General features: G+C 52.9%; 2 protein-coding genes across 3 annotated transcripts in view; both read left to right on the forward strand.

Annotated features, from left to right (window-relative positions):
• NSDHL (NAD(P) dependent steroid dehydrogenase-like) overlaps positions 1–21,583 on the forward strand; it is a 277,264-nt gene extending 255,681 nt beyond the window's left edge. Inside the window, exons 1-8 of one of the 2 annotated variants that reach the window (XM_054169500.1) lie at positions 8,916–8,942; positions 10,057–10,107; positions 11,988–12,149; positions 13,771–13,917; positions 16,075–16,203; positions 17,015–17,157; positions 19,271–19,373; positions 20,480–21,583. In XM_054169500.1, the coding sequence (XP_054025475.1) occupies positions 10,087–10,107; positions 11,988–12,149; positions 13,771–13,917; positions 16,075–16,203; positions 17,015–17,157; positions 19,271–19,373; positions 20,480–20,815 (1,041 nt within the window). In that variant the 5' untranslated portion in view covers positions 8,916–8,942; positions 10,057–10,086 and the 3' untranslated portion in view covers positions 20,816–21,583. Of the gene's footprint in view, positions 1–8,915; positions 8,943–10,056; positions 10,108–11,987; positions 12,150–13,770; positions 13,918–16,074; positions 16,204–17,014; positions 17,158–19,270; positions 19,374–20,479 lie in introns of those variants that run through there. The other variant, XM_054169502.1, reaches the window with a different exon arrangement.
• LOC104297859 (glutamine amidotransferase-like class 1 domain-containing protein 3, mitochondrial) lies at positions 1,327–6,906 on the forward strand. Its single transcript, XM_009897863.2, has 4 exons — positions 1,327–1,497; positions 4,601–4,772; positions 5,072–5,273; positions 6,665–6,906. The coding sequence occupies exons 1-4, from the start codon at positions 1,390–1,392 to the stop codon at positions 6,855–6,857; spliced, it is 675 nt and encodes a 224-aa protein (XP_009896165.1). The 5' UTR covers positions 1,327–1,389; the 3' UTR covers positions 6,858–6,906.
• Positions 21,584–23,986: the final 2,403 nt, after the last annotated feature.

A 23,986-nucleotide genomic window follows, 5' to 3' on the forward strand; every position in this document is an offset into this window, starting at 1 on the left:
ACTCACAGCTCCCTGCTGCTTCTCACATGTGCTCAGGGTGTAAAGGTCTCTACCAGCAGACACTGTCCTGAGGATCATGTGGTGGCCAAGAAGGCCACAGCATCCTGGTCTGTACCAGCAATAGTGTGGCCAGCAGGACTAGAGAGACAGGAACAACACCTGCCTGCACTTGGGTACAGTCCTCCACCGTTTGGTTTCTGTGCAATGGACCAGTGTGGGACCTGTTCCCATGCAGAACTCAGCTCCTGTCCCCATCAGCTCCAGCTAAAGCAAATTCCCACCTCTCAGCCTCTTGGCAAGGTGAAATGTGAAGAGCCTCACACAAGTGTTACTGGCCTGCTCAAGGGTGACTCTGCAGAAGCCCTGCAGCAGCAAGTTACGATGTTCCTCTTGGCAGATCCAACTCTCATCTTCCCTTGTAGGTCATGCTCCCACAGCCAGGACTGGAGGACAGAGGTGACCTTCCTTGGGAAAAGAGACCAACCCTGACCTGGCTTCAGCCTCCTTACAGGGAGCTGTAGAGAGCCAGAAGGTCTCCCCTCAGCCTCATTTTCTCCAGCTCCCTCAGCTGCTCCTCACCAGCCCTGTTCTCCAGACCAGCTTTGTTGCCTTTCTCTGGACCTGCTCCAGCTCCTTCTCGAAGTGAGGGGCTCATAGTGGACAAGGAAGAACAAGTTTCTGCATCAACAAGGTATGAATCACAGAATGCCAGGTTGGAAGAGACCCCAGGGATCATCTGGTGCAACCTTTCAATCTTGCTGCTGTGTGCCCCTGCAGAGGTCAGGGCTCTGCCAGTTCCTGGCACAGCCTTCCTGCCAGATGGAGAAATTCTGCTGTAGATGAAGAACCAAGGGATTAATTTCTAACCTCAGGACACAAAGGCCAGGAAACAACCACAAGTGAGTGCAAAATGGCTGCTCTTGAGAGAGGGGATGAGGGGAAGAACACTGAGGGCAGAAATCTTGGTGTTAAAAGACTGAGGTTGTTAAAGGCAGCAGAGAGAGGAGAGCCCTGGCTTGAACACTTGCTGTGGGAGGGCTTTCTTTGATACCATCTACTGTGCAAAGCCCTTGGTGCTTCACTCTGAAGCAGAATGGAAAACAGACAACTGAGAAGGAAAAACACAGCTACTGTGCTGAGCAGGTCCTGTCAGCTGGGGACAACGTGCTGGGAGGAAGATCTGCAAGGCTTGAGGAAACAAAGAGTATTTCTGTGCCTTGCCTGTGGGACTGGGAAGAAAACCTCCTTGCCAGGGAGAAACTCAGCCCAACCCTCCTGGCCCCACCTGCTCCTGGGGGAGGGACTCATCTATAAAAGCCTGCAGGCAGGGAACAGAGAGGCACAGCAATTTGGGGCTCTCCAGGGAGTTCTCCTGCTCTGCTTGTGACCATGGGGAAGAGAGTGGCTGTAGTGCTGGCTGGCTGTGGGGTGTACGACGGGAGTGAGATCCATGAGTCTTCTGCTGTGCTGGTGCATCTCAGCAGGGAGGGGGCACAGGTAAGAGGCACCCTGGCAGGCTCCTCTCCCATCTCTGCCTCCTTTTGCTGGGCTTTTGCTCTCCCCCTCCTGTGGAAGGTACCTCAGGAGCTGCTTTCTGCTCTCCCCCTCCTGCAACAGGTACCTCAGGAGCTGCTTTCTGCTCTCCCCCTCCTGCAACAGGTACCTCAGGAGCTGCTTTCTGCTCTCCCCCTCCTGCAACAGGTACCTCAGGAGCTGCTTTCTGCTCTCCCCCTCCTGCAACAGGTACCTCAGGAGCTGCTTTCTGCTCTCCCCCTCTTGCAACAGGTACCTCAGGAGCTGCTTTCTGCTCTCCCCCTCCTGCAACAGGTACCTCAGGAGCTGCTTTCTGCTCTCCCCCTCCTGCAACAGGTACCTCAGGAGCTGCTTTCTGCTCTCCCCCTCCTGCAACAGGTACCTCAGGAGCTGCTTTCTGCTCTCCCCCTCCTGCAACAGGTACCTCAGGAGCTGCTTTCTGCTCTCCCCCTCCTGCAACAGGTACCTCAGGAGCTGCTTTCTGCTCTCCCCCTCCTGCAACAGGTACCTCAGGAGCTGCTTTCTGCTCTCCCCCTCCTGCAACAGGTACCTCAGGAGCTGCTTTCTGCTCTCCCCCTCCTGCAACAGGTACCTCAGGAGCTGCTTTCTGCTCTCCCCCTCCTGCAGAAGGGATCTCAGGGGCTTTGGAATTTGCTGGACAAATCACAAGCTCCTCGCTGCTGCTGAAGCTGTAACTGGAGGCAGAGCAGGCAGCACAGAGCAGGAGCTGCTCAAGCCAGCCTGGAGCACTCAATGCTGGGCTCTCACAGCTCTGCTCCACCAGAGGATTGCTTTCTGCTTCATGTTGAGAGCATCCAAACTCTGAATCAAATGTTCCTAAGTACTTTCTCTGGTCTTTTTACAGCTTGCACCTCCTCTTTTCTGCTTTGCTTGCTCTTGTTTAAAAGACTCCTGGGGTTTGGCTGCATGAAATGAAGTCCTTGTGAACTTCTGGAGATGAGGAGGGAAAACAAACAAGTTCTTGTGAGTTGAGCTTGGATTGGGGTGACACCCACAGCCCTCAAGCTTTACTGTGCCATTAGTCATGATGGTCACTCTGGGAGATTGCAAGAGGAGGAGAGAAGCCCTGTGTAACATTACCCTCAGCTCTGAGCCACCCCAAAGCTGGCTCAGAGCCCTTCTCCTGGGAACGGGAATTGCTCCACTAAGGCACAGTGGGGAGGAACACGTGCTGTGGAGCCAGCCCACCTAGTCCCAAAGCCTTCAGAGCTGGCTTAAAGGTGAGATATGTCCAAAACCTTTTCTCCACTGGCTGTAATTTTATCCCTACTCCCCTGGAGTTGCTGCTGTCGCTTCCCTCCTGCCGTACCCTCGCCTGGTGGGCTCGAAGCGCTGACCCACACTCATCACTTGACCAGCAGGGACCTCTTGTGGAGGGAACTAAGATGTTACTTCAACCCCCTTACCCCCCTCCCATTTAATTTATGGTCACGATTGCCCGAGGACATCAAGAGCAGCACGGAACAAAACATTTCAGTCGGAAGGGACCTACAGTGATGATCTGCTCCAACTCCCTGACTGCTCCAGGGCTGCTCAAAAGCTAAAGGAGGTTGTGAAGGGCATTATCCAAAAGCCAAGGGCAGCCTTTTGGACACCAAGCACCCCTCCAGACAGCCTGTCCCACCCTCTCAGTACAGATCTCTTTCCTAAGGGCCGTCTGAACTTCCCCTGCTGCAGCTCTGATCCCTTCCCATATCACCACCTCAGGGAGAAGAGCTCAGCACCTCTCTCCCCATCACCCCTCCTCAGCAGGCTGTACAGAGCCAGGATGTCATCCCTCAGCCTCCTTCTGTCCAAACTAGGCAAGCCTGAAGTCCTCAGCTGGTCCTCACAGGACATTCCTTCCAGCCTTTGCACCAGCTCTGCTCACTTTAACAACCTTCTTAAATGGTGTGGAGCAGAACTGAAGAGGCTGTAGAGTCCCCCAAAAAATCTATCACCCATCTGTTTGCCACCCTTCTACACTCTTCATTTCTGCTTCTCACCTTGAAACAGCTCTGAAGGAAAGGGACAGACATCTTCCAGGGAAAGAAGTTCTCTGGGTTTAGGAAAAACAGTGGCTGGGGAGAAGAAAGCCCAAGTGCTGTCTTTGTGGGAGGTGTGGGCTTGGCAGCAGTTTGCTGGGTAGTTCCCATCCATAAGGGGGTAACTGGTTTGTGAGGGCAGCTGGGGCAGGGCTGGAGGGGGTGGAAGCCTCTAAGGAATGGTTTCACCAGTGGCTCTTGGGATCCCTGGTTTCCCTGGGAAGGACTCACTGCTCCCCCTCCAGCGCTTCAGCCACCCAAACAAGCAGGGTGGGCTTTGCTGTCACTTTAGTTTAGGCTGGAGGTGAGGAGAAAGTTCTTCACAGAGAGAGTTGTTGGCCATTGGGATGTGCTGCCCAGGGAGGTGGTGGAGTCCCCATCCCTGGAGGTGTTCAAGAGGGGATTGGATGTGGCACTTGGTGCCATGGTTTAGTCATGAGGTGCTGGGTGACAGGTTGGACTTGATGATCTTTGAGGTCTCTTCCAACCTTGGTGATTCTGTGTGTGATTTACACCCAACTCATTCCTTGCAGGTCAGGACCACTGTTCCTGTGCAGAAGCTACCAAAGACCTGCAAAGTAGCAATGGTTTGAAACTAAAGCAGGGGACACTTAGATTGGAGATTAGGAAGAAATTCTTTACTGTGAGGGGGGTGAGACCCTGGAACAGGTTGCCCACAGAAGTTGTGGACACCTCATCCCTGAAACTGGTTAAGACCAGGTGGGATGAGCCCTTGAGCAACCAGGTCCAGTGGGAGGTGTCCCTGCCCATGGCAGGAGGGTTGGAATGAGGTGATCTTTAAGGTCCCCAATAACCCAAACCATTCTATGATGATTCTATGACCTTTCCTTCCTCCTGTGACAAGAACCTTCCTGCAGCCAGTACAGGTGGGCCTGAAGGTCACCACAGTGACCAGCAGAGCTCTTTCCTAACCACTGAAGCCTTTTCATTCACTCCTGGTGACCTTTACCATGCTTAGCATACTGACTGCAGGGTGATGGAGCTTTTCTTTCCCTCCCCAGGCAGAGGTTTATGCTCCCAATGTGGAGCAGATGCACGTGGTGGACCATGTGAAAGGCCAACCAACTCAAGAGAAGCGCAATGTGCTGGTTGAGAGTGCCAGAATAGCCAGGGGGAACATCAAGGACCTTGCTGAGCTGGATGTCAAGGGGCTGGATGCTCTCATCATTCCAGGTAGGGTGGTGTGCCCAAAGCCCTGGAACAGGCTTCCCAGAGAGGTTATGGATGCCCCCTCCCTGGAGGTGTTCAAGGCCTTGGGCAACCTGGGCTAGTGGGAGGTGTCTCTGCCCATGGCAGGGGGGTTGGAGTAGATGAGCTTGAAAGGACCCTCCCAAACTAAAGCATTCTGTGATCAACACTGGACCACTGCTGCCATCCAGCAAACCCACATTGGCATCCTGCCAAGCCACACCTGAATGAAGTCCTGCTCTGAAGCAGTGGCCTTCTGGTCTAACTATTTTCTCTGTTCTCAGGTGGCTTTGGAGTGGCTAAAAACCTGAGTACTTGGGCTACCCAAGGCAAGAACTGTATCATCTCCCAAGAGGTGGAGAGTGTCCTGAAGGCATTCCATGCTGCCAACAAGCCCATTGGCCTCTGCTGCATCTCCCCAGTGCTGGCAGCCAAGATCTTCCCAGGCTGTGAGCTGACTGTGGGTCATGACACAGAGTGTGAAAAGTAAGTAACCTTGGAGAGCTGATAAGAAATGACACCATGGACATCACAAGACCAGCAGTGCACCCCCCAGGTACCTCTGTACACCCCATCTCAATTCTCCTGCCTAGATAGGCCCAGGTGGCCAAGAAGGCCACCAGCATCCTGGCTTGGATCAGCAATAGTGTGGCCAGCAGGACCAGGGCAGGGATTGTGTCCCTGTGCTGGGCAGTGCTGAGGCCACACCTTGGATCCTGGGGTCAGTTTTGGGTCACTCACTCCAAGAAGGACATTGAAGGGCTGGAGTTGGTCCAGAGAAGGGCAACAAAGCTGGTGAAGGGTCTGGAGAACAGGTGTGGTGAAGAGTAGCTGAAGGAAGTGGGGTTGTTCAGCCTGGAGAAAAGGAGGCTGAGGGAAGACCTTCTGGCTCTCTACAACACTCTGGAAGGAGGTTGGAGCCACCTGGGGGGGACGGGCAGTCTCTTATTCCAAGGAACATATGATAGAACCAGAGGAAATGGTCTCAGGTTGCCTCAGGGGAGGTTTAGGTTGGACATGAGGAACAATTTCTTCCCCTTGAGGGTTGCCCAGGCTGTCCAGGGCCCTAGCAGAGTTCTCATCCCTGGAGGGGTTTCAATGTCGTGGAGATGTGTTGCTGAGGGACATGGTCTGGTGGTGCCCTGGCAGTGCTGGGTTAATGCTTAGACTCTATGTCTTGGAGGCCTTTTGCCAACCCCAAAGGACTCTGTGATTCTCTGATATCCTAGAATCACACCTGCAGACTCAGGATGATCTGAAGGTTGTTTCTGAGAAGAAATGATCCCTGTCGTGCGTTTGTACAATGACCCTGGGCTGCTACATTAAACAAGCAGGGGGTTTGATGAACCCCCTGGCACTTCCACGTTCCCCTGCGAGAAGAGATCTGATTTCCTTCGGCAGAGTCTTCTGTAATTTGGGCATTCTACCATGTGGGGGCGCAAGAGACTGCAGGAACTGTTGAGGAATGAATGAGGCTTGCAGCCAGGAGGAGGTTCAGGTTTCTGGAAAGGAGAAATAGGTCCTTCCCTTGCCTGAAGAGGAGGACACTCGAGAGGTTAATTATGGCACTTGTAGGTAGCTGGTGGGGAAAAAAACAACCACAAACCTAAGCACAAAGTGTGGAGCAGGCAGAGTTAAGAAGGGGAACATCTGTAGTGGAACACCAACATTTTGGCTTCACTTCAGATGTTTCCCTCCCTGGAATCTGGAGGGTTTCCTGGTCTGATGGTCCTAGAGGAACTCCTCTGGCATGGCAAGGTTTGGATTCCCTTGAGCAGGATTCCTGTAGGGACCACCCCTCTGCAACCAACAGCCTTCACCACACCACTGAGCCATGATGGCTTCTACACAGGGCTTACTTTCTCCTCTTCTTGTAGATGGCCTTATGCCAAGACTGCAGAGACCATGAAGGAGCTTGGCTGCAAGCATGTGAACAAACACGTCACCGAAGTTCACGTGGACACCAAGAACAAGCTGGTGACCACCAGTGCCTTCATGTGCAATGCCCCCATTCATGAGATCTATGATGGCATTGGCAACATGGTCCAGGAAGTGGTCAGGCTTGCCTGAAAGTCCCAAAGGCACAGCATCCATCCCCCCCATTCTTCTGCTTTTACACCCCTATGTCAACAGGCAACCTGTTGCTCAGTTCTATCCCTTCACCAGGCCGCTGGGCTGAAGGGGCAGAACTCTGGGGTGATGGAAGGGCAAACTGGCAAAGAGTTGTGGTGGTCTGGCAGTAACTGGAGTGTGGGCATGCACTGAGCAGAAACCAGGCCTCTGCAGGGCTCAAACCAACCCCTAACTTTAGTTCTGAGTGGCTGAGGAGTTGCTTGGCTCATGCCAACCACAGAATCATAGAACAGTTTGGGTTGGAAGGGACCTCATAGATTTAGTTCCACCCTCCCCTGCCACGGGTAGGGACACCTCCCATTAGACCAGGTTGCTCAAGGTGCCATCCAACCCAGCCCTGAACACCTCCAGGCATCCACAACCTCCCTGGGCAACCTGTTCCAGTGTCTCCCCAACCTCCCTGTAAAGAATTTCTTCCTAATCCTCAGTCTAAATCTCCCCTCCTCAAGTCTCAAAACATTGCCCCTCCTGCTATCACAATAAGCCCTTGTGAAAAGTCCCTCCCCAGCCCATGACTGGGCTGACCTGATGTGCACCCCATGTACCATGAGGAATTGGTACTTTCCTGAGCCTCCTAACACATCCATCTTTGCCAGGACTCCAAAGCTCCACACATACCTCTCTGCCTTGCAGAACACATCCATTAGCAGCCAAAAAAAAAAGGGAACATGGCTCTGTCACCAAATAAAAGCTGACACTGTGTATGTGGGCTGGATTCTGCTCCATTGTTTTGCTGTTCACTGTGGATTAGGACATCAGCAGCTGGGTGATACCAAGCTCTATGTGCTGGTACAAACTCCCTCTGTGGACCCAGGGCAGGGATCGTCCCCGTGTGCTTCAGCATTGGTGAGGCCACACCTTGAGTCCTGGGTTCAGTTTGCTGCCCTTCACTCCAAGGACACTGAGGAGCTGAAGCAGGTCCAGAGAAGGGCAACAAAGCTGGGGAAGGGTCTGGAAAACGGGTAAGGAGCAGCTGAGGGAACTGGGAGTGTTCTGCCTGGTGAAAAGGAGGCTGAGGGGAAACCTTCTGAGTCTCTACAACTGCCTGAAAGAAGATCTGAGCCAGGTGGGAGCCAGTCTCTTCACTTCCAGCCTGCACAATTCTATGATTCCATGGCATACACGTATTTATGTTGCTATTACTTCATTCCCCGGGTAGAGCTGTGCTCTAAGCACCAGGGAACTCCCTGCATTTCTCTCTCTTGCACTGATGTTCCCGGTGCCGTCTGTGTCAGGCTGGTGGAAAGCCTCCCGGATCTCCTGCTGCTGCTCCTCAGTCAGCTCTAGCTTGGGATTCGCTTCCGTCCTCTGGGTCGCGGTTCCTAAAGCCGGCTTCATAAAGCTGGAGGCCTTGGCACAGCAACGTAGGTACAGAGGTCACTCAGGCCGCCTCCAGGAACGGTTGGTGGGGCCCGCAGCAGAGAGGCCGCCTCAGCCCCCAGCCTTCACTGCGATCCCGGGGCTGACAACGGCTTGCCCCGGAGCAACGCGGCCGTCGAGGCGCGAAACCGGAGCGGAAGAGCGCAGGACGTGAGCCGCAGTCCCGCCGGGCAGGGCAGGGCAGGGCAGGGCAGGGCAGCGCCACACTGACCATGGCAGCAGCGGCTGCCTCGGGCCGCTTCCAGCCATGGCAGGCAGGGTCTCCATATCGCCCCTTCCCATTGGCTATCGCCGCTACACCGCTGCTGTGGCAACTCTCACTCCCATTGGCTGGCGAGCCGGGGGCTCAAAGTAGTGGTCCGGAGCTGTACGATGGCGTTGGCAAAACGGTCCAAGAGCTTCCTGGCCCAGAGAAGAGCTCCGCCCTTCCTCCATGCGATTTGTCGATGGGAGGATGGTTCAGACCAATCAGCGCTCGCTGTGCGGCTGGCGCGATGCTCAGCCCAGGGCGTGCGGGAGGTGAAGCTGAGTGCTGGGCGGGGCCTGTGGAAGCGTGAGCGGGGATTGGTAGGCGGCGGGGCCGGGGGCGGGGCCCAGCGCGGGTAAGGGCGGGGGCGGAGGGCCTGAGGCGGCAGCGGAGTGGTGAGTGGGGAAGGGTCCGGGAATGGGGTGTAGGGGATGCTGTGAGGCCCGGGAATAACCTGCGGGAAAGAACCTGGCGGGGGGTTGCGGCTGGTCCAAGAGCGGTTGAAGATGAGCCAGTGCTGAACAGCATCCTGGCTTGGATCAGCCACAGTGGGGCCAGCAGGACCAGGGCCGGGATTGGGCACTGGTGAGGCCACACTTTGAATCCCGGGCTCAGTTTTGGGTTCCTCACTCCCAAAATGACCTTGAGAGGCTGGAGCGGGTCCAGACAAGGGCAACGAAGCTGGTGAAGGGTCTGGAGGAGCAGCTGAGGGAACTGGCGTCCTTCAGCCTGGAGAAAGGGAGGCTGAGGGGAGACCTTCTGGCTCTCTGCAGCTCTCTGAAAGGAGGTGTGAGCCAGGTGGGGGTTGTCTCTTTTCCCAGGGAAATAAGTGCTAGGACAGGAAATTGTCACAAGTTGCCCCAGGGAAAGTTTAGTTTGGACATGAGGAACAATTCCTTCCCCTTGAGGGTTGTCAAGTGCTGGCCCAGGCTGCCCAGGGCAGTGATGGAGACCTCATCCCTGCAGGGGTTGTGAAGGTGTGGAGATGGTGCCGAGGGATGTGGTTTAGTGGTGTCCTCACAATGCTGGGTTAGTGATTGGACTTAATCATCATCCCTGGAGGTGTTCATAAAAGGATTGGACATGGCACGTGAAGCCTTGGTTTAGTAGTCCTGAGGTGCTGGGTGACAGGTTGGACTTGATGATCTTTGAGGTCTTTTCCAACCTTATTGATTCTATGATCATAAAGGTCACTTCCAACCCAAACCATTCTGTGCTGCTCTGATTCTGAGCCACCTAGAAGGCACTGCAGAGATTCTAAAGGATATGTAGACGTGCTCCTCAGCCTTTCCCTCTGAAGCCCATAGCAGTTTTCCCTAGAGCATTGAAGGTACACTTGAGACCTCCCTGAAGCTGCACAGAGCACAGCCTGTTCCTTTCTTACGATCTGCGTGACTTAGCCCACTCCATCCTTCTGCTTTAGAGTAATGTCTTCAAACCTTCATTGCTACAACTAGAAACATGTTCTCAAAAGTCTGGTGAATAAAGCAATGTCCTCCTGTTTTGAAGGAATCAGCTTGGCAGAGAACCAGCTGCAAAATGGCTACGCACCTCCGATCGGTAAGTGAAGGATTGACAGGAGAGGAAGTGGCCTGGAATTGTGCTGGGGAGGGTTAGGTTGGAGATTGGGAACAATTTCTTTCCTGCAAGAGTGGTCAGGCATTAGAACAGGCTGCCCAGGGAGGTGGTGGAGTCCCTATCCCTGGAGGTGTTCCAGAAGTGTGTGGCCATGGCACCTGGGGATATGTTTCAATGGCCGTGGTGGTGCTGGGTTGCAGGTTGGACTCAATGATCGTGGAGGTCTCTTTCAACCAAAACAATTCTGTGATTCCATAATTTGAAAGAGGCTTTGTGAAGGTTTGTCTAGCAAAAGTGTGCTTTCATAGATGTTTTTTGGGACACAAACTGGAAGCCAGGAGATTCCACCAGAACAGGAGGAGAAACCTCTCTGGTGTGAGGATGCTGGAGCCCTGCAGCAGGCTGCCCAGAGAGGTCATGGAGTCTCCTCTGGAGAGATCCCAAATCCAGTTGGATATGGTGGTGATCCTGGGCAAGCTGCTGTGAATGCCCCTGCTTTGGAATAGATGATCTCTAGAGGTCCCTTCCAACCCCTCCATGCTGGGATTCAGCCTGAGAAGATGATCCTGGTGTTTGGAGCCAGGCAGAGGGCGTTGTTCCCCCACACACTGAAGTGCAGCATGCAGCTCAAGCAGTCTCTTTTTAGGCAGATGGAGTGACAAAGGTTCAGGAGAAGAACATAACAATCTTGATGGAGTGGAGCAACTGCCTTTTGAGGAGGAACTGAAAAGGCTGCACCCCTCACGGAGGAGAGGACAGTGCAAAGGGGAGGGATGTGATGGCATTTAGAGGATCAGGAAGCTGAGGGGTAAAATACCAGCACTTTGAGCAGAAGCTTTGTTGAAGGCTGTAGAAACCAGAAGCTCCCTAAACACTCATCACCTTTGTGTGGCTTGCTGGGGTTCAAATTCCCTTCAGCTCAAAGTGCAGCTGCAGGGTGGGGTTTGTGAACTAAAATAAGGAATACAGTTTTCCATCCAGGACAGAAAGGCTTCCTCAGACTCATTGCTTGGACCTTCTGTGTTAGTGGAAGATCTTCACTTCAGTTCAGTGAGACCAGTGACCAGACTGGAACCTGTTAATTAGCAGCTCCAGCCATTTCAGAAGGCTTAAAATAGAAAGGAATCTCTAATGACTAACTAAAAGGAGATAACCGTTGTCTTGACCTGTTTGCTTTTGTGTCTCCAAAGAAGCCCAAGTCTTACATGGTCTGAAAATGGTTTTATCCTGACTGAGGATGACACTCTGAGTGTACTGAGTTACCTGTGGTCTGTGGCTGAAGTAGATCCTGGTGGCTTTGCTTTCAGGGCAGGGTTTCTTGCAGGCAGTTCCTCTTTTTCTTCCCTACTACAGGCTCCACTTGGTTGTGACTCTTGAGTCCTGCCAAAACAAAATCCCAGCATGTGAAGACCTGGGGCTGTTGAGCCTGGAGAAGAGCAGCCCCAGAGTCCCCACAGCCCTCTTTTCAGCTCTCAGCAAGAGCTAAAGGGTGGGGGGCAAGAGGATGAGGCCAGGCTCTTCTCAGTGGTGCCCAGTGACAAGGCAAGGGGCAGAAACTGGAACCCAGGAGGCTCTATCTGACCAGGAGGAGAAAATTCTTTGACATAAGGGTGCTGGAGTCCTGGAGCAGGCTGCCCAGAGAGGTTGTGGAGCCGCCTTCTCTGGAGAGCTTGCAAACCCAGCTGGCCATTGTGATCCTGGGCAAGCTGCTGTGGGTGCCCCTGCCTGAGCAGGGGGGTTGGACTAGATAATCTCCAGAGGTCCCTTCCTACCCCTGCTGGGATTCTGTGATCTTGAGAGGTTCAGCTCAGTCTGTTGCTGTGTCTCTGCTGCTAAAGTGCTTTTTCCCCCTGTCTCTGCAGGCTGGTAAGAAATGCACAGTGATTGGTGGGTCAGGATTCTTGGGCCAGCACATGGTGGAGAAGCTCCTGGAGAAGGGCTACGTGGTCAACGTCTTTGATATTCAGAAGAGATTTGACAATGACAGAGTCAAGTTCTTCCTGGGAGACCTTTGTGACAAAGAGGTACAGAGTGACAGCAGCACATGGCATGGGCAGGTGGAAAGGGTAAAGAAAGGGTGGTTCAAAGAGCCCCAAGCCCTGGGTCTAGAGCACAGGTCTTGTGTGGAGCAGCTGAGGGGCCTGGAGAAAAGGAGGCTGAGGAGAGACCACCTGGCTCTCCACAACTCCCTGAAGGGAGGTTGGAGCCAGGTGGGATTCAGTCTCTTCTCTCCAGGCACAAGTGATAGGGTAAGAAGAAATAGCTTCAAGTTGCCCCAGGGGAGGGTTAGGTTGGACATGGGGAACAATTTCATGCCCTTGAGGGTTGTTAAGTGCTGGCCCAGGCTGCCCAGGGCAGTGGTGGAATCCCCATCCCTGGAGGGGCTGCAGAGCTATAGAAATATGGTGCTGAGGGCCATGGTTCAGGGGTGACCTGGCAGTGCTGGGTTGATGGTTGGACTCTATATCCTTAAGGTCTCATCCAACCAAAGCCATTCTGTGATGCTCTGATTCTAAACCACCTGAAGGCATTTCACAGGTTTTAAAGGGTATGTAGATGTGCTCTCCAGCCTTTCCCTGTCAAGTCCACAGCCTAAGCAGTTTCCTGTAGAACCCTCCTCTAGAACACTGAAGATGTACTCAACATCTGCCTGGAGCTGCACAGAGCACAGTTTGTTGCTCTCATTTGCATGGCTGTTAGCCCAACTTTACACTCTAATTACAGTCCCTGTTGGTAATTGCTTGTGGGTGTTCTCCTGGCCAACCTCAGCTGCAGGAGAGCAGAGCACATCATTCCTCACAGCTCCAACCTCCTGCCTTAACTCAGTCATGCCTCTGAGCCTCTGCAGAAGCATTTGTTTGCCCTGTGAGGAGATGTCTCCCCACCAGTATGAAGTGTCATGTCTGAGCTCTGTGCTGCAAGGACAGACAGTGCCATGAGGCTCTGCTGGATGTGGGACCTGCTGCCTGCTGAGTTTCTTATCTCCAGGGCCTTTTGAGTCTCGTACTTTGCTCTGAAGGCTACTGCAAGTTGTTCAGTCTAGGTAGCCTTCAGGTCTCTGAAGGTTCCCAGGTTCTCCAGGAAGGCAAGGTTCTGCCTCACAAGGTGAGGACATTGTGAAGGTCCTGGATGTTGATCCTATTCCAGCTGCTCACCTTCATGGAAGGATCACAGAATCACACAATCCCACACTGGTTTGGGTGGGAAGGGATCTTCAAAGCTCATCCAGTCCAACCCCCTGCAGCCAGCAGGGGCCTCTGCAACTCGAGCAGATTGCTCAGAGGCCCAAACAGCCTGACCTGCAGTGGTGCCAGTCTCAAGCTGTGCCAGGGGAGGTTTAGGCTGGAGGTTAGGAAGAAGTTCTTCCCAGAAAGAGAGATTGGCCTTTGGAATGTGCTGCCCAGGGAGGTGGTGGAGTCACCATCCCTGGAGGTGTTTAGGAAGAGCCTGGATGGGGTGCTTGGTGCCATGGTTTAGTTGATTAGATGGTGTTGGGGGATAGGTTGGGCTTGATGATGTTGAAGGTCTTTTCCAACCTGATTTATGCTATGCTGTTCTATTCTATTCCATTCCATTCCATTCCTCTCTGAGTAGAGAGTGCTGCTGTTGTCACCTCACTGCTGTCTGATGCCCTGTGTCTTCCAGGCTTTGCTCCCAGCTTTACAAGGTGTGTCAGTGGCTTTTCACTGCGCGTCCCCAGCACCTTCCAGTGACAACAAGGACCTGTTTTACAAGGTGAATTTTATGGGAACCAAAGCAGTCATTGAAGCCTGTAAAGAAGCTGGAGTCCAGGTAAGAGCAGCCCAGGCTGGAGCATCTCTGTGAGGAAGAAAGGCTGAGAGCCTTGGGGCTGGTGAGCCTGGAGAAGAGCAGCCCCAGAGGGGATCTGAGCAATGCTCAGCAAGAGTTAAAGGTCCTGTGGGGGTAAGAGGATGGGGGCAGACTCTTCTCAGTGGTGCCTGGCAAGAGGACAAGGGGCAATGGGCACAAACTGCAACCTGGGAGGCTCTACCTGACCAGGAGGAGAAACTTTGATGTGAGGCTGCTGGAGCCCTGGAGCAGGCTGCGCAGAGAGGTTGTGGTATCTCCTCTGGAGAGCTTCCAAACCCAGCTTGGGGAGTCTCCTTCTCTGGAGAGCTTGCAAACCCAGCTGGCCATTGTGATGCTGGGCAAGCTGCTGTGGGTGCCCCTGCTTGAGCAGGGGGGTTGGACTAGATGATCCCTTCCAAGCCCTGCCATTCTATGCCTCTGTGATTCCACACTGTCCATGTACAAATAGAGAAGGGTTTGGAATTGAGTGATGTCTCACTCCAGCCCCACAATCTGGTTTTTGTTGGGTGTTCCCCTCTCTGTGCAATAAGCTCTTGTAGGAAACAGGCCACATGGTGTTTACCTTCAGGCTTAGTCTGGCTCATTGTCAGAGTGAGGAGCTAAGTCTGGCTGGAGCTTCTTGGCTGCAGTCATCTGCTCTATTACAATGCAGACCTTGTTTCAAGCCACGTGTGGCTGGTTTCTCAGATACATCATCACTGCCTTCCTGTTTTGAAGCCACCAGGGGTACCTTTTTAGCCAACAAAAACCAAGATAAGAATTTTTGCTGGGCTTAATCTGGGTGATATTGTGATTGTTGAGATGAACAAATCTTCCAAGCACTCATGACTTCTCAAAAGCTGGCCTGTGCCAAGCCAAGAGGGCTCTCTGATTTTTCCTGGAGGTGTTTTTTCCCTTGACTGGCTGCCCTGGGTGTTTCTGGAAGTGTTTTAATCTCCTGCAGGTAGCACCAAACAATGTGACAGAGTCAGTTAAAGGAGTGGGAGCTTTCCTCCCTGCAGCTTCACATCACAGAATGGTTTGGGATGGAAGGGACCTCCAAAGGTGATCTAGTCCAGCCCCCCTGCAGTGAGCAGGGGCATTCTACATCAGATCATGTTAGCCCACATGCTTCTAGATGTGGTTGATTAGAGAATCATGGAATTGTTTTGGTTGGGAAAGATCTTTAAGATTATGGAATCCAACCATTCCCTAACTCTGCCACGGCTGGGGCTAAGCCATGCCCCTCAGCACCACAGCTCTGCCTCTCTGAAACACCTCTGAGGATGGGGATTCAACCACCTCCCTGGGCAGCCTGTTGCAGTTTATGAGAACCCTTTCAGTGCAGAAGCTTCTGATGTTCCATCAAAACTGCAACTTGAGGCCATTTCCTCTCATCCTATCACTTGGTGCTAGGGAGGAGAGAGACCACCCCCCACCTGGCTTCAACCTCCTTTCAGAGAGCAGCAGAGAGCCAGAAGGTCTCCCCTCAGCCTCCTTTTCTCCAGGCTGAACAACCCCAGTTTCCTCAGCTGCTTCTCACCAGCCCTGTTCTCCAGAACCTTCATGCATTTCATTGCCCTTCTCTGGACCTGCTCCAGCCCCTCAACGTCTTTCTTGAAGTGAGGGGTCCAAAACTGACCCCAGGACTCAAGGTGTGGCTAAGTACAGGGGGACAATCCCTGGCCTGGTTCTGCTGGCTGGTCTAAGCCAGGCTACTGGTGGCCGCCTTGGCCACCTGGGCACACTGCTGGCTCACCTTAGCTGCTGGCAGCCAGCACCCCCAGGTCCTTTTTCACTGGGCAGTTTCCAGCCACTCTGCCCCAAGCCTGGAGAATTCATTGGGCTGCTGTGAGCCACGTGCAGGATCCAGCACTTGCCCTTGTTGAACCTCAGCCCACTGACCACTGATCCAGCCTGAGCAGATCCCTCTGCAGAGCCTTCCTACCCTCAGCAGACCAGCACTCCCTCCCCTCTTGCTGTCATCTGCAGGCTTCCTGAGGTTGCCTCGATCCCCTCCAGATCATTTTCTGTAGCAGCAGTTGATTGAACACCATCACTGTCCTTACTCAGCCTCTGTAATTAATGTCCCCTTTGTCTTGGGCTCTGAACAACCCTTGTCTGTCCCATCTCTTGCAGAAGCTGGTGTTAACTAGCAGTGCCAGCGTGGTTTTTGAGGGCACAGACATCAAAAATGGTTCTGAGGACCTCCCTTATGCCAAAAACCCTATTGACTACTACACAGAGACCAAGATCCTACAGGAGAAGGTATTTGTCATCCTATGGTCAATGGTGGTATGCTCAGTGCCTAAAGCTGCCCCTGTGAGGTAGGGCATGACCTGGGGGACACAAGGGACTCCTTAAGACTCAGCAGATCTCCCTTGTCCTCCAGAATCTCTCCTCATGAAATGAGATGTCTCCTCCTTGGGGTCACAGAGGAAATCTGTGTGGAATCACATCCAGCAATGGCTGCCAGAGCTGGCAGGGAGAATTCCCTTTGCTTAGAGGAATCAGCCTGATCTCAGCCCTCCCCCTCAGCCAGCTCTGGGGTCATTTGTGCTGGTCACAGAAGGATGACAGGTGGCTGTGTGGCTGCCACTTGCTTCTTTCCAAGGTGATCCATGTCCATCTCCTGAGGCAGGCTGATGGTTTGCTCCAGGGGCTGCTTTCTGAGCAGCTCTCTGCCACTCCACATAGTTAAGCACTCAGTTATGTGTCCTGTGGCTGGTTGTACTGGTTTCACTGGGATGGAGGCCTAGGCCTGCCTTGGGCTGTAGGCCATTAGCACTTTTGATTAAGCTGTGAGGGGCAGAGGCCAGGACAGGTGGCCTGAGTTGGCTCCAGGTGTATCCCAGACCATAAACATCATGTCCAGCACAAAGGGGGAAGTCTGGGAGGGATGGGAGCAGGATCCCCTCCTGCCTTCCTTCCCCCCCCCTCCTGCCTTCCTTCCCCCCCCCTCCTGCCTTCCTTCCCTCCCCCCCCAGGCTGCCTTGTTTTGGGGCTAGGACCTTTCTCTCCCCTGATGTTTCTGGGGCTTTTCTCCTGATTTTGGTTACCTTTTCTTTGTCCCCTCCAGGAAGTGCTCAGTGCCAATGACCCAGCCAACAATTTCCTCACTACTGCTATTCGTCCCCATGGAATATTTGGCCCTAGAGACCCTCAGCTGGTTCCCATCCTCATCCAGGCAGCTAAGAGTGGCAAAATGAAGTTCATCATTGGGTGAGCAAAGCTCAGGCAGTGAGCAGCTTTTAGTAAAACTGATGCTGAAGCTGTGAAGCCCTTGTGGAAGGGGAACAAGGTGAAAGCAGGAGTGGTGCTGTGGGAGGGATGTTTGGTTGGTTTCACTTGTGGGCCATTTTCCACTTGTGGGGAAGGAGAAGGAAAAGGAAGGGGAAAGGAGAAAGTTGAAGGAAGAAGTGGGAAGGAAGGAAGGGGGAGGAAGAAATGGGAAGGGAGGGGAAGGAAGGAGGAGGAGGGGGGGTAGAAAGGAAGGAAGGAGAAATGAGTGGTGCATGAGGAAAACTGAGCATTCTGCATGTAAAATCTGAGCAGTTCATGCCCTCAGAGGCTCATCATGCAAAAAGATGAGTGGCTTGGGCTGCCTGTGCCTTGTCTAAAGAGCTGTGCTTTTAGATAGGAGAGAGCTCAGACTGCCTGCTGCTAATTGAATTCATATACACTTGTGGCATTGGAGGCTCTTGCAATTAAAAAGCCTTCATGGCAGGCTGTGCATATTCCTGAATACAAGATCAAAGGCATTGAGCCTTGCAGAGCTTCTAGTGGGCCAGGGAAATTTTAAGAGCAAGAAATAGCCCAAGCTTGCTACTAAGAATATTTGTGTGCATTGGTTTATGCTCTTGAAATGTGCTCTTTCATTTAGAAAAGGTTTCTGTTGTATGCAGAGAGCTGGTTTGTTTGTGTCTGCACATGGGGATGTGTGCCTGGGGTAGAGGGAAGGAAGGGAAGAGAGAGTTTGGGTTTGGAGAGGTTGGTTGGGTTTTTTTTTCTCTGTTGCTCTAATTCTTCCAGTTCAGCCCTGCACTGACCTCTCAAACTGATCAGTTAGCAGCTGTCAGGGGTCAGGGTTGGGCTGCCTGGAACAACTCTGCTTCCCAAAGGGAAAAGAAAGGGAGGAAAGGAGAGAGAGTGTTGGGATGGGAAAGAAACTAAGCCAGCTGGGATGGAAAGAATAACCCCATGAAATAGAGACAGACCCAAACCAACATGGAACCAGCCCCCTGATGGCAGTGATGTCACCATTGGGCACTGGGCAAGTCCCAGACTGGACTCAGCAGCAGGTGGAAACCAGGTGCTGGATTCTGGAACTGGGACCAGGATGGAAGGCAGAAGAGGCAGAGTCCTCCTGGGGCACTGGCCAGCAAAATAAAGGCTTGACCCTGATGATCCCTCAGCTGTCTCCTGAGGATGCCCTCCATGGGATGCAATCCCTTGTTGGGCACTTGAGGGTCACCTGTCCTGTCTGCTCCTCCCCACTGGTGCCACCTCTGCCTTCCTGCCCCCCAGGGTAGGGCACAAGATGTAGCAGTGCCCTTGGTGTGCCCAGGAGCGAGGCCAAGGCAGAGCCTTGCTGCAGCCCAGCCCTTGGCAGGAATTCTGCCCACCAGCTGGAAGCAGCCCCTGGCTGTGCAAGCCTGCCCTGAACTTCAGAAAGTGCCTCACTGAGCAGAGCCTGAGCTGGGACATCACATCCTGACCAGAATCAGCTCTGCTCTGGCTCAGAGCAGGGCACTGAGAATGCTTGGCTGCAGCAGCCCTGGGTTTATGGCCAAATGAGTAGGGTGGTGGTTTTGTACCAAACCATTTGTCTGATGTAGCTGGACTCTGGGAGGTGACAGCAGACTGATTTTTCTGTGTAGAAATAGCTGTCTCAGAGTGAGTTAAATCTGCTGTAGCCAGGGCTGAAGTTGGCTTTTTGAGGGACTCAGTTAGAATTTCAGGAGCCAAGACATTTGTAATTGAAAGCTTGTCCTGAAGTGACTTTCTTTCTGCCACTTCTTTGTTCTGCTTCTGTGGATCACTTGCTGCTGATCCCAAGACCTGCAGGACCTGCAGCACCTAGAAACTGGGGAACTTGGGAGGTTTGAAAGCGGTGCTGCTATGGGAGTGTAAATTTGGAGGGCCCTGAGAGCTGAGGCAGTAGGAGCCTGTCCTCTCTAAAATGAGCAATTTCTTCTCTCTGATGGAAGTTGCTGAAGCTGCAGCATGAGAGAGTGGGGGAAGGTGAACCTTGGAGTAAATAGACCTTGTGTGAAACTCCTTCCTTTGGCCACAGCAGATTTTTCAGCTGGAGTTCTTCCTGTTCTCCATGCAGGGATGGCAAGAACTTGGTGGATTTCACCTACGTGGAGAATGTGGTCCATGGGCACATCCTGGCTGCAGAGCATCTTCAGAAGGGCTCTCCCCTGTGTGGGAAGGTAAGGAAGGACCTAGCTGGGGGAGGGCAGCTGGTGTCCACTAGCTGAACTTGATCTGTAAGCCCTGCTCTGTAATTCCTGCTCCTTTTTGGTCTGTGCTGCAGAGCCATCGTGGAGATGAGGGGAGTCAGCACACATGGATGGGGCAGGGTTTTCTCTCTGTGGGCATAATGAATGGGTCCTCATCTGGTGACTGTTGTGTGCAACCACATGGGCCTCAAGCTGCCCCAGGGGGATTTTAGGTTGGACATGAGGAACAATTTCTTCCTGGAAAGAGCTGGAAAGGGCTGGCCCAAGCTGCCCAGGGCGGTGGTGGAGCCCTCGTCCTTGGAGGGGTTTCAGAGCCCTGGAGATGTGGTGCTGAGGGTTAATGGTTGGACTTCATGATCTTAAAGTTACTTTTCCAACCTAAATGATTCTGAGATGTATGAAGAAACTTCAGCTTCTTTCACAAGAGTTTTACAGCATGGAAATCCAGATGGATTTGTGGGCAGGCAAGATGCCTGCCTAAGAAGGATGGGACTTGAGCTTTTATGCTCCAGCTTGCAACAGGAGAAACTTCTATAGATGGTCATGGCATCTCCATGCTCTCTGGGTGTGTCCTAATGTGTTTGCTTTGTGTTGTGTCATTCAGTTTGAGCATTTATGAGTGATCTGAACTTCTGCAGTGCCAGAAGTGTTGGAGTGTCTGGAGTATTGAAGCTGGAGGAGGGCAGATCTGGGCTGGATGTTGGGAAGAAGCTCTGTAGGGTGAGGGTGGGGAGGCACCGGAACAGGTCGTCCAGGGAGGTTGTGAAGGTGTTGGATGAGGTCTTGAACACCCTGGTCTAGTGGAAGGTGTTCCTGCCCATGGCAGGGAAGCTGGAACTAGAAGGTCCCTCCCAACCCAAGCCATTCCATGGAGCTTCTGGATTCCTTAGCAAAGGAGGACTTCATCACTTCCCAGCCAGAGGTGGTTAGTGCAAAGCAGCCTCTCATGACGGCGTTCTCAGGCAGCTCAGCAGGGATGTCAAGTCTCCTCAGCATGAAGATGGGCCACCAGGGTGACAAGGTGATGAAAACCACAATGGTTTTACCATCTGGCTTTTTGTCTTGCTCTCTTGCAGGCTTTTCACATCACCAACGACGAGCCCATCCCCTTCTGGGCTTTCATGGCCCGCATCCTGACCGGCTTGAACTACGACCCTCCCAAGTACCACATCCCCTACGGGCTGGCCTATTACCTGGCCCTCTTCCTCTCTCTGCTGCTCTGGCTGCTCAGGCCACTGGTCACCATCAAGGCCACTTTCACCCCCATGAGGGTGGCCTTAGCTGGGACTTTTCACTACTACAGCTGTGAACGGGCCAAAAGGGCCATGGGCTACAAGCCAGTGGTGAGCTTGGATGAAGCAATAGAGAGGACTGTGCAGAGCTACCCCCAGCTACGCCGGGCTAAGGCCTGACAAGCCCTCCATGGATTCTTTGCTCCTTCATTTTGGTCATTCCTTTGACATCCCCTTTGAAAACTGCAGCAAATTTCATCAGTAATATTCTGGGCCAAGGGAGTTCTCCTCAAGTCCTTCCTCCTGCTCTCTGTTATCAAGGTGATTTTGATCAGGGTTAGACTTCCCCCCCCATCACGTTGTGTCTGTGCTGACAGTTCTGTCCTTTGATGTGTCTTCTGGGTTTGAAGCAGCTGCTGAACCCTGTGGACTGTGACCAAACACCCTGCTGTGCCCTCTTCAGCTCTCAGCATTCCTTCACCTTCTCTCCCCACCCTCCTCTGTTTTGTTGCTCTGGGGCTAGCAGCCGCCTCCTCCAAGAGCTGCAGGCTGGGGAATGAAACACTTCTCAGGACTGGTTCCTCTCTCTGTGGTTTGGCAGTTTTTTGCTAGACAAGAGGCTCATGCCAAACCAAAAAAAAATAAGCAGTTCTGCCACCATCTCTTCAATCACTGAAGAGAATTTTGTTATTCCCTCCCAGGATTCTTTGGCTTCTTGCTGCAGCATCCGAAGGAAACCTGAGAAGAGGCCTCTCTCTGCAGGGAGGCATGGGCCTTTGTTTCTGCAGGAGCCTGTTTCTGCTCAGAAATAACCCAAATAAATCATGAAGAGATGACTTCCTACTGTTGTGGTCCATCTTTGAGAGGGCAGAGCCCGTTCTGAGCATCTCAGCATGAACAGGACTTTAATCATTCCTTCTGGGAGGGAGAAACCTTTGCTGTGGTCAGTCACCGCTTCTCATTTCACCCTTGCTCTCTTCCCACAAGAGCTGCATGGGTTGGAAGATCCTCCTGGGCAAAGCTCTCATCTTCTCTGACATCTTATTGCTGGAAATGGGGATTTTTTGTTGTTGTTGTTGCTTGGACCACTTAGTACATGGAACAAAATCCTTTTTCCCCCCCACAAGAAAAGGGTTATCAAATCCACCAAGCTGCTTAGTTTGACATTTAGATGATGTGGCCTTTAGCCTGTAATTTATTTTCAGTGCTGCAGTTCTGATTTGGTTTCAAATGAAGGGTTTAGAGTAGAGTTGGAGCTTCCCTCGGTGCCACTTCCTGGCTCCCCAGGAGTTTTGGTGTTTCCAGTTGCAGAATTGCCTCCCTCAAGGAGCTTTAACCTCCTCTGGGAGCTCCATGTGCTGCAGGAGTCCTGGAGCAATGAGCTTTGGAGAGTTTTATGCTGAGTTTTTGTCCTGGTTTGAGCTAAGCCAGAACCAATTCTCTACATTTAGTTCAGCCTCAGCCCCTGACAGCTGCTTTTATTTGCTGCTTCAACAGCTGGCTGGGTTTACCAACCTTTGCCTTGCCTGATCTTGAGCTAACTACTGGCCAGTTGCCTGGACAGCTCTGGTTTGCACTGGTCAGTCACCTTGACCTTCTGTTCCTCCCCCACTCCCCCAGTCTGTAGGGTTAAGTATTTCAAGTTTGAATTGCAGAGTTCAGTTCTTCAGAGACTTGTTCAAAACAAGCTCTGTGGTCCCTAGGTTTTCTTCTGCCAGCCCCCAGTCCATCTTGGTAGGAGGCAGTGGTTGCTCTCAAAGATCTGAGCTGCATTGGCCTCTGGGAGCAGCATCACAGATTCATAGAGTGGTTTGGCTTGGAAGGGACCTGGACCTTGAAGATCATCCACTTCCAACTCCCCTGCCATGGGCAGGGACAGCTTCCACCAGCCCAGGCTGCTCAAGGCCTCATTCAACCTGGCCTGGAACACCTCCAGGGTGGGGCCATCCACATCCTTCCAAGGCAATCTGTTCCAGTGTCTCACCACCCTGGTACCTGAGACTGGCACAAACTTGGTGTTCATGGAGAGACCTTTTTATGGCTCCCTGTGTCTGTAAATGGGTGCCAGTGCCCCACTGAGAGCAAAATAAATGAGTTGTGATGTGAGAACACTTGTGGGGGAAAATGAGGCCACATCTGGAGTGCTGGGTCCAAGGTCTGGTTTCCTCAGTTCAAGGAGACTGGGAGCTACTGCAGAGAGTCCAGGAGAGGCTATGGAGATATTGGAGAGGTTGAGAGACCTGGAGCTGCAGAGCCTGGAGAAGAGCAGCCTGAGAGGTGATCTCATTATCCAGCAAGAGCTGGAGGGTGGGGGGCAAGAGAATGGAGCCAGACTCTTTTGAGTGGTGCCCAGTGGCAGGACAAGGGCTAATGGGCACAGACTAGAACCCAGCAGGTTTGGTGTGAGGGTGCTGGAGCCCTGGAGCAGGCTGCCCAGAGAGGTTGTGGTCTCCTCTGAAGAAGAGGGCAGGTTGTGGCCTCTAGATGGCATTTCCCAGCTAGATCTGCCCTGCAGCTTCCATCAGTCCCCGGAGCTGCTGTCCCCCAGTCCTTGGACACAGTGCCCATGCAGGGTTACTCATCTCCCTGTGTCTTTAGAGGACTCCCCCAGGTAAAAGGGGAAGGTGACAACCAGTAGGTGCTAGAGAAAGAAGAGGCAGTGGCAGTTCAAGCCTGCTGGATGCCAAGCAGCAGGCAGGTTGGTTTCCCTCACGTGTCTGCTCAGCCCAGAAAGGGCAAGGCAGAGGTTGGGCGGTGTGGGGGTGAGCAGAGCTGGGCACAGAGAGAAGCCTTGCATCATGCTGGGGCTGGCTTCTCCTGGTGCTCCCTCTATAATTAGGTCAGTTCCCAGCCTTTCTCCTGGCAGCCTGAGAGACTTCTGTTTTCCAGCCCAGAAGTAAACAGGCTTTGTTGCTGTGGTGGAGCCCAACTTGCTGTGCCTCAATCTTGGCCACTGCCGAGGGGGAACCTCACTTTATCCTGACCTTCTACCCCTGATCAAACCTTTTCTCAACTCCTTCTCTCATCTTAATCAGCACCTTCGTGAGCCCCATGTGGTGTTTTCTGGGCAAGCCCACAGAGGCCCATCTGTACTTTCCAGGCACTGGAACAGGCTGCCCAGGGAGGTGGTGAAGTCACCACCCCTGGAGCTGTTCAAGAAATGTGTGGACATGGCACTTTGGGACAGGGTTTAATGACTGTGGTGGTGTTAGGTCGATGATCTTAGAGGTCTCTCCCAACCAAAACAACTCCGTGATTCTGCTTTCCTGTCACCTCTTCCCAGCCTTCATCCTCTGAGTGTGTCAGCAAGCCAGCAGCAGGCTGCAAAGCCAAACTGCCATGATCACCAGC

Source organism: Dryobates pubescens, chromosome 18 (assembly GCF_014839835.1).
Source record: "Dryobates pubescens isolate bDryPub1 chromosome 18, bDryPub1.pri, whole genome shotgun sequence".
Taxonomy (NCBI): domain Eukaryota; kingdom Metazoa; phylum Chordata; class Aves; order Piciformes; family Picidae; genus Dryobates; species Dryobates pubescens.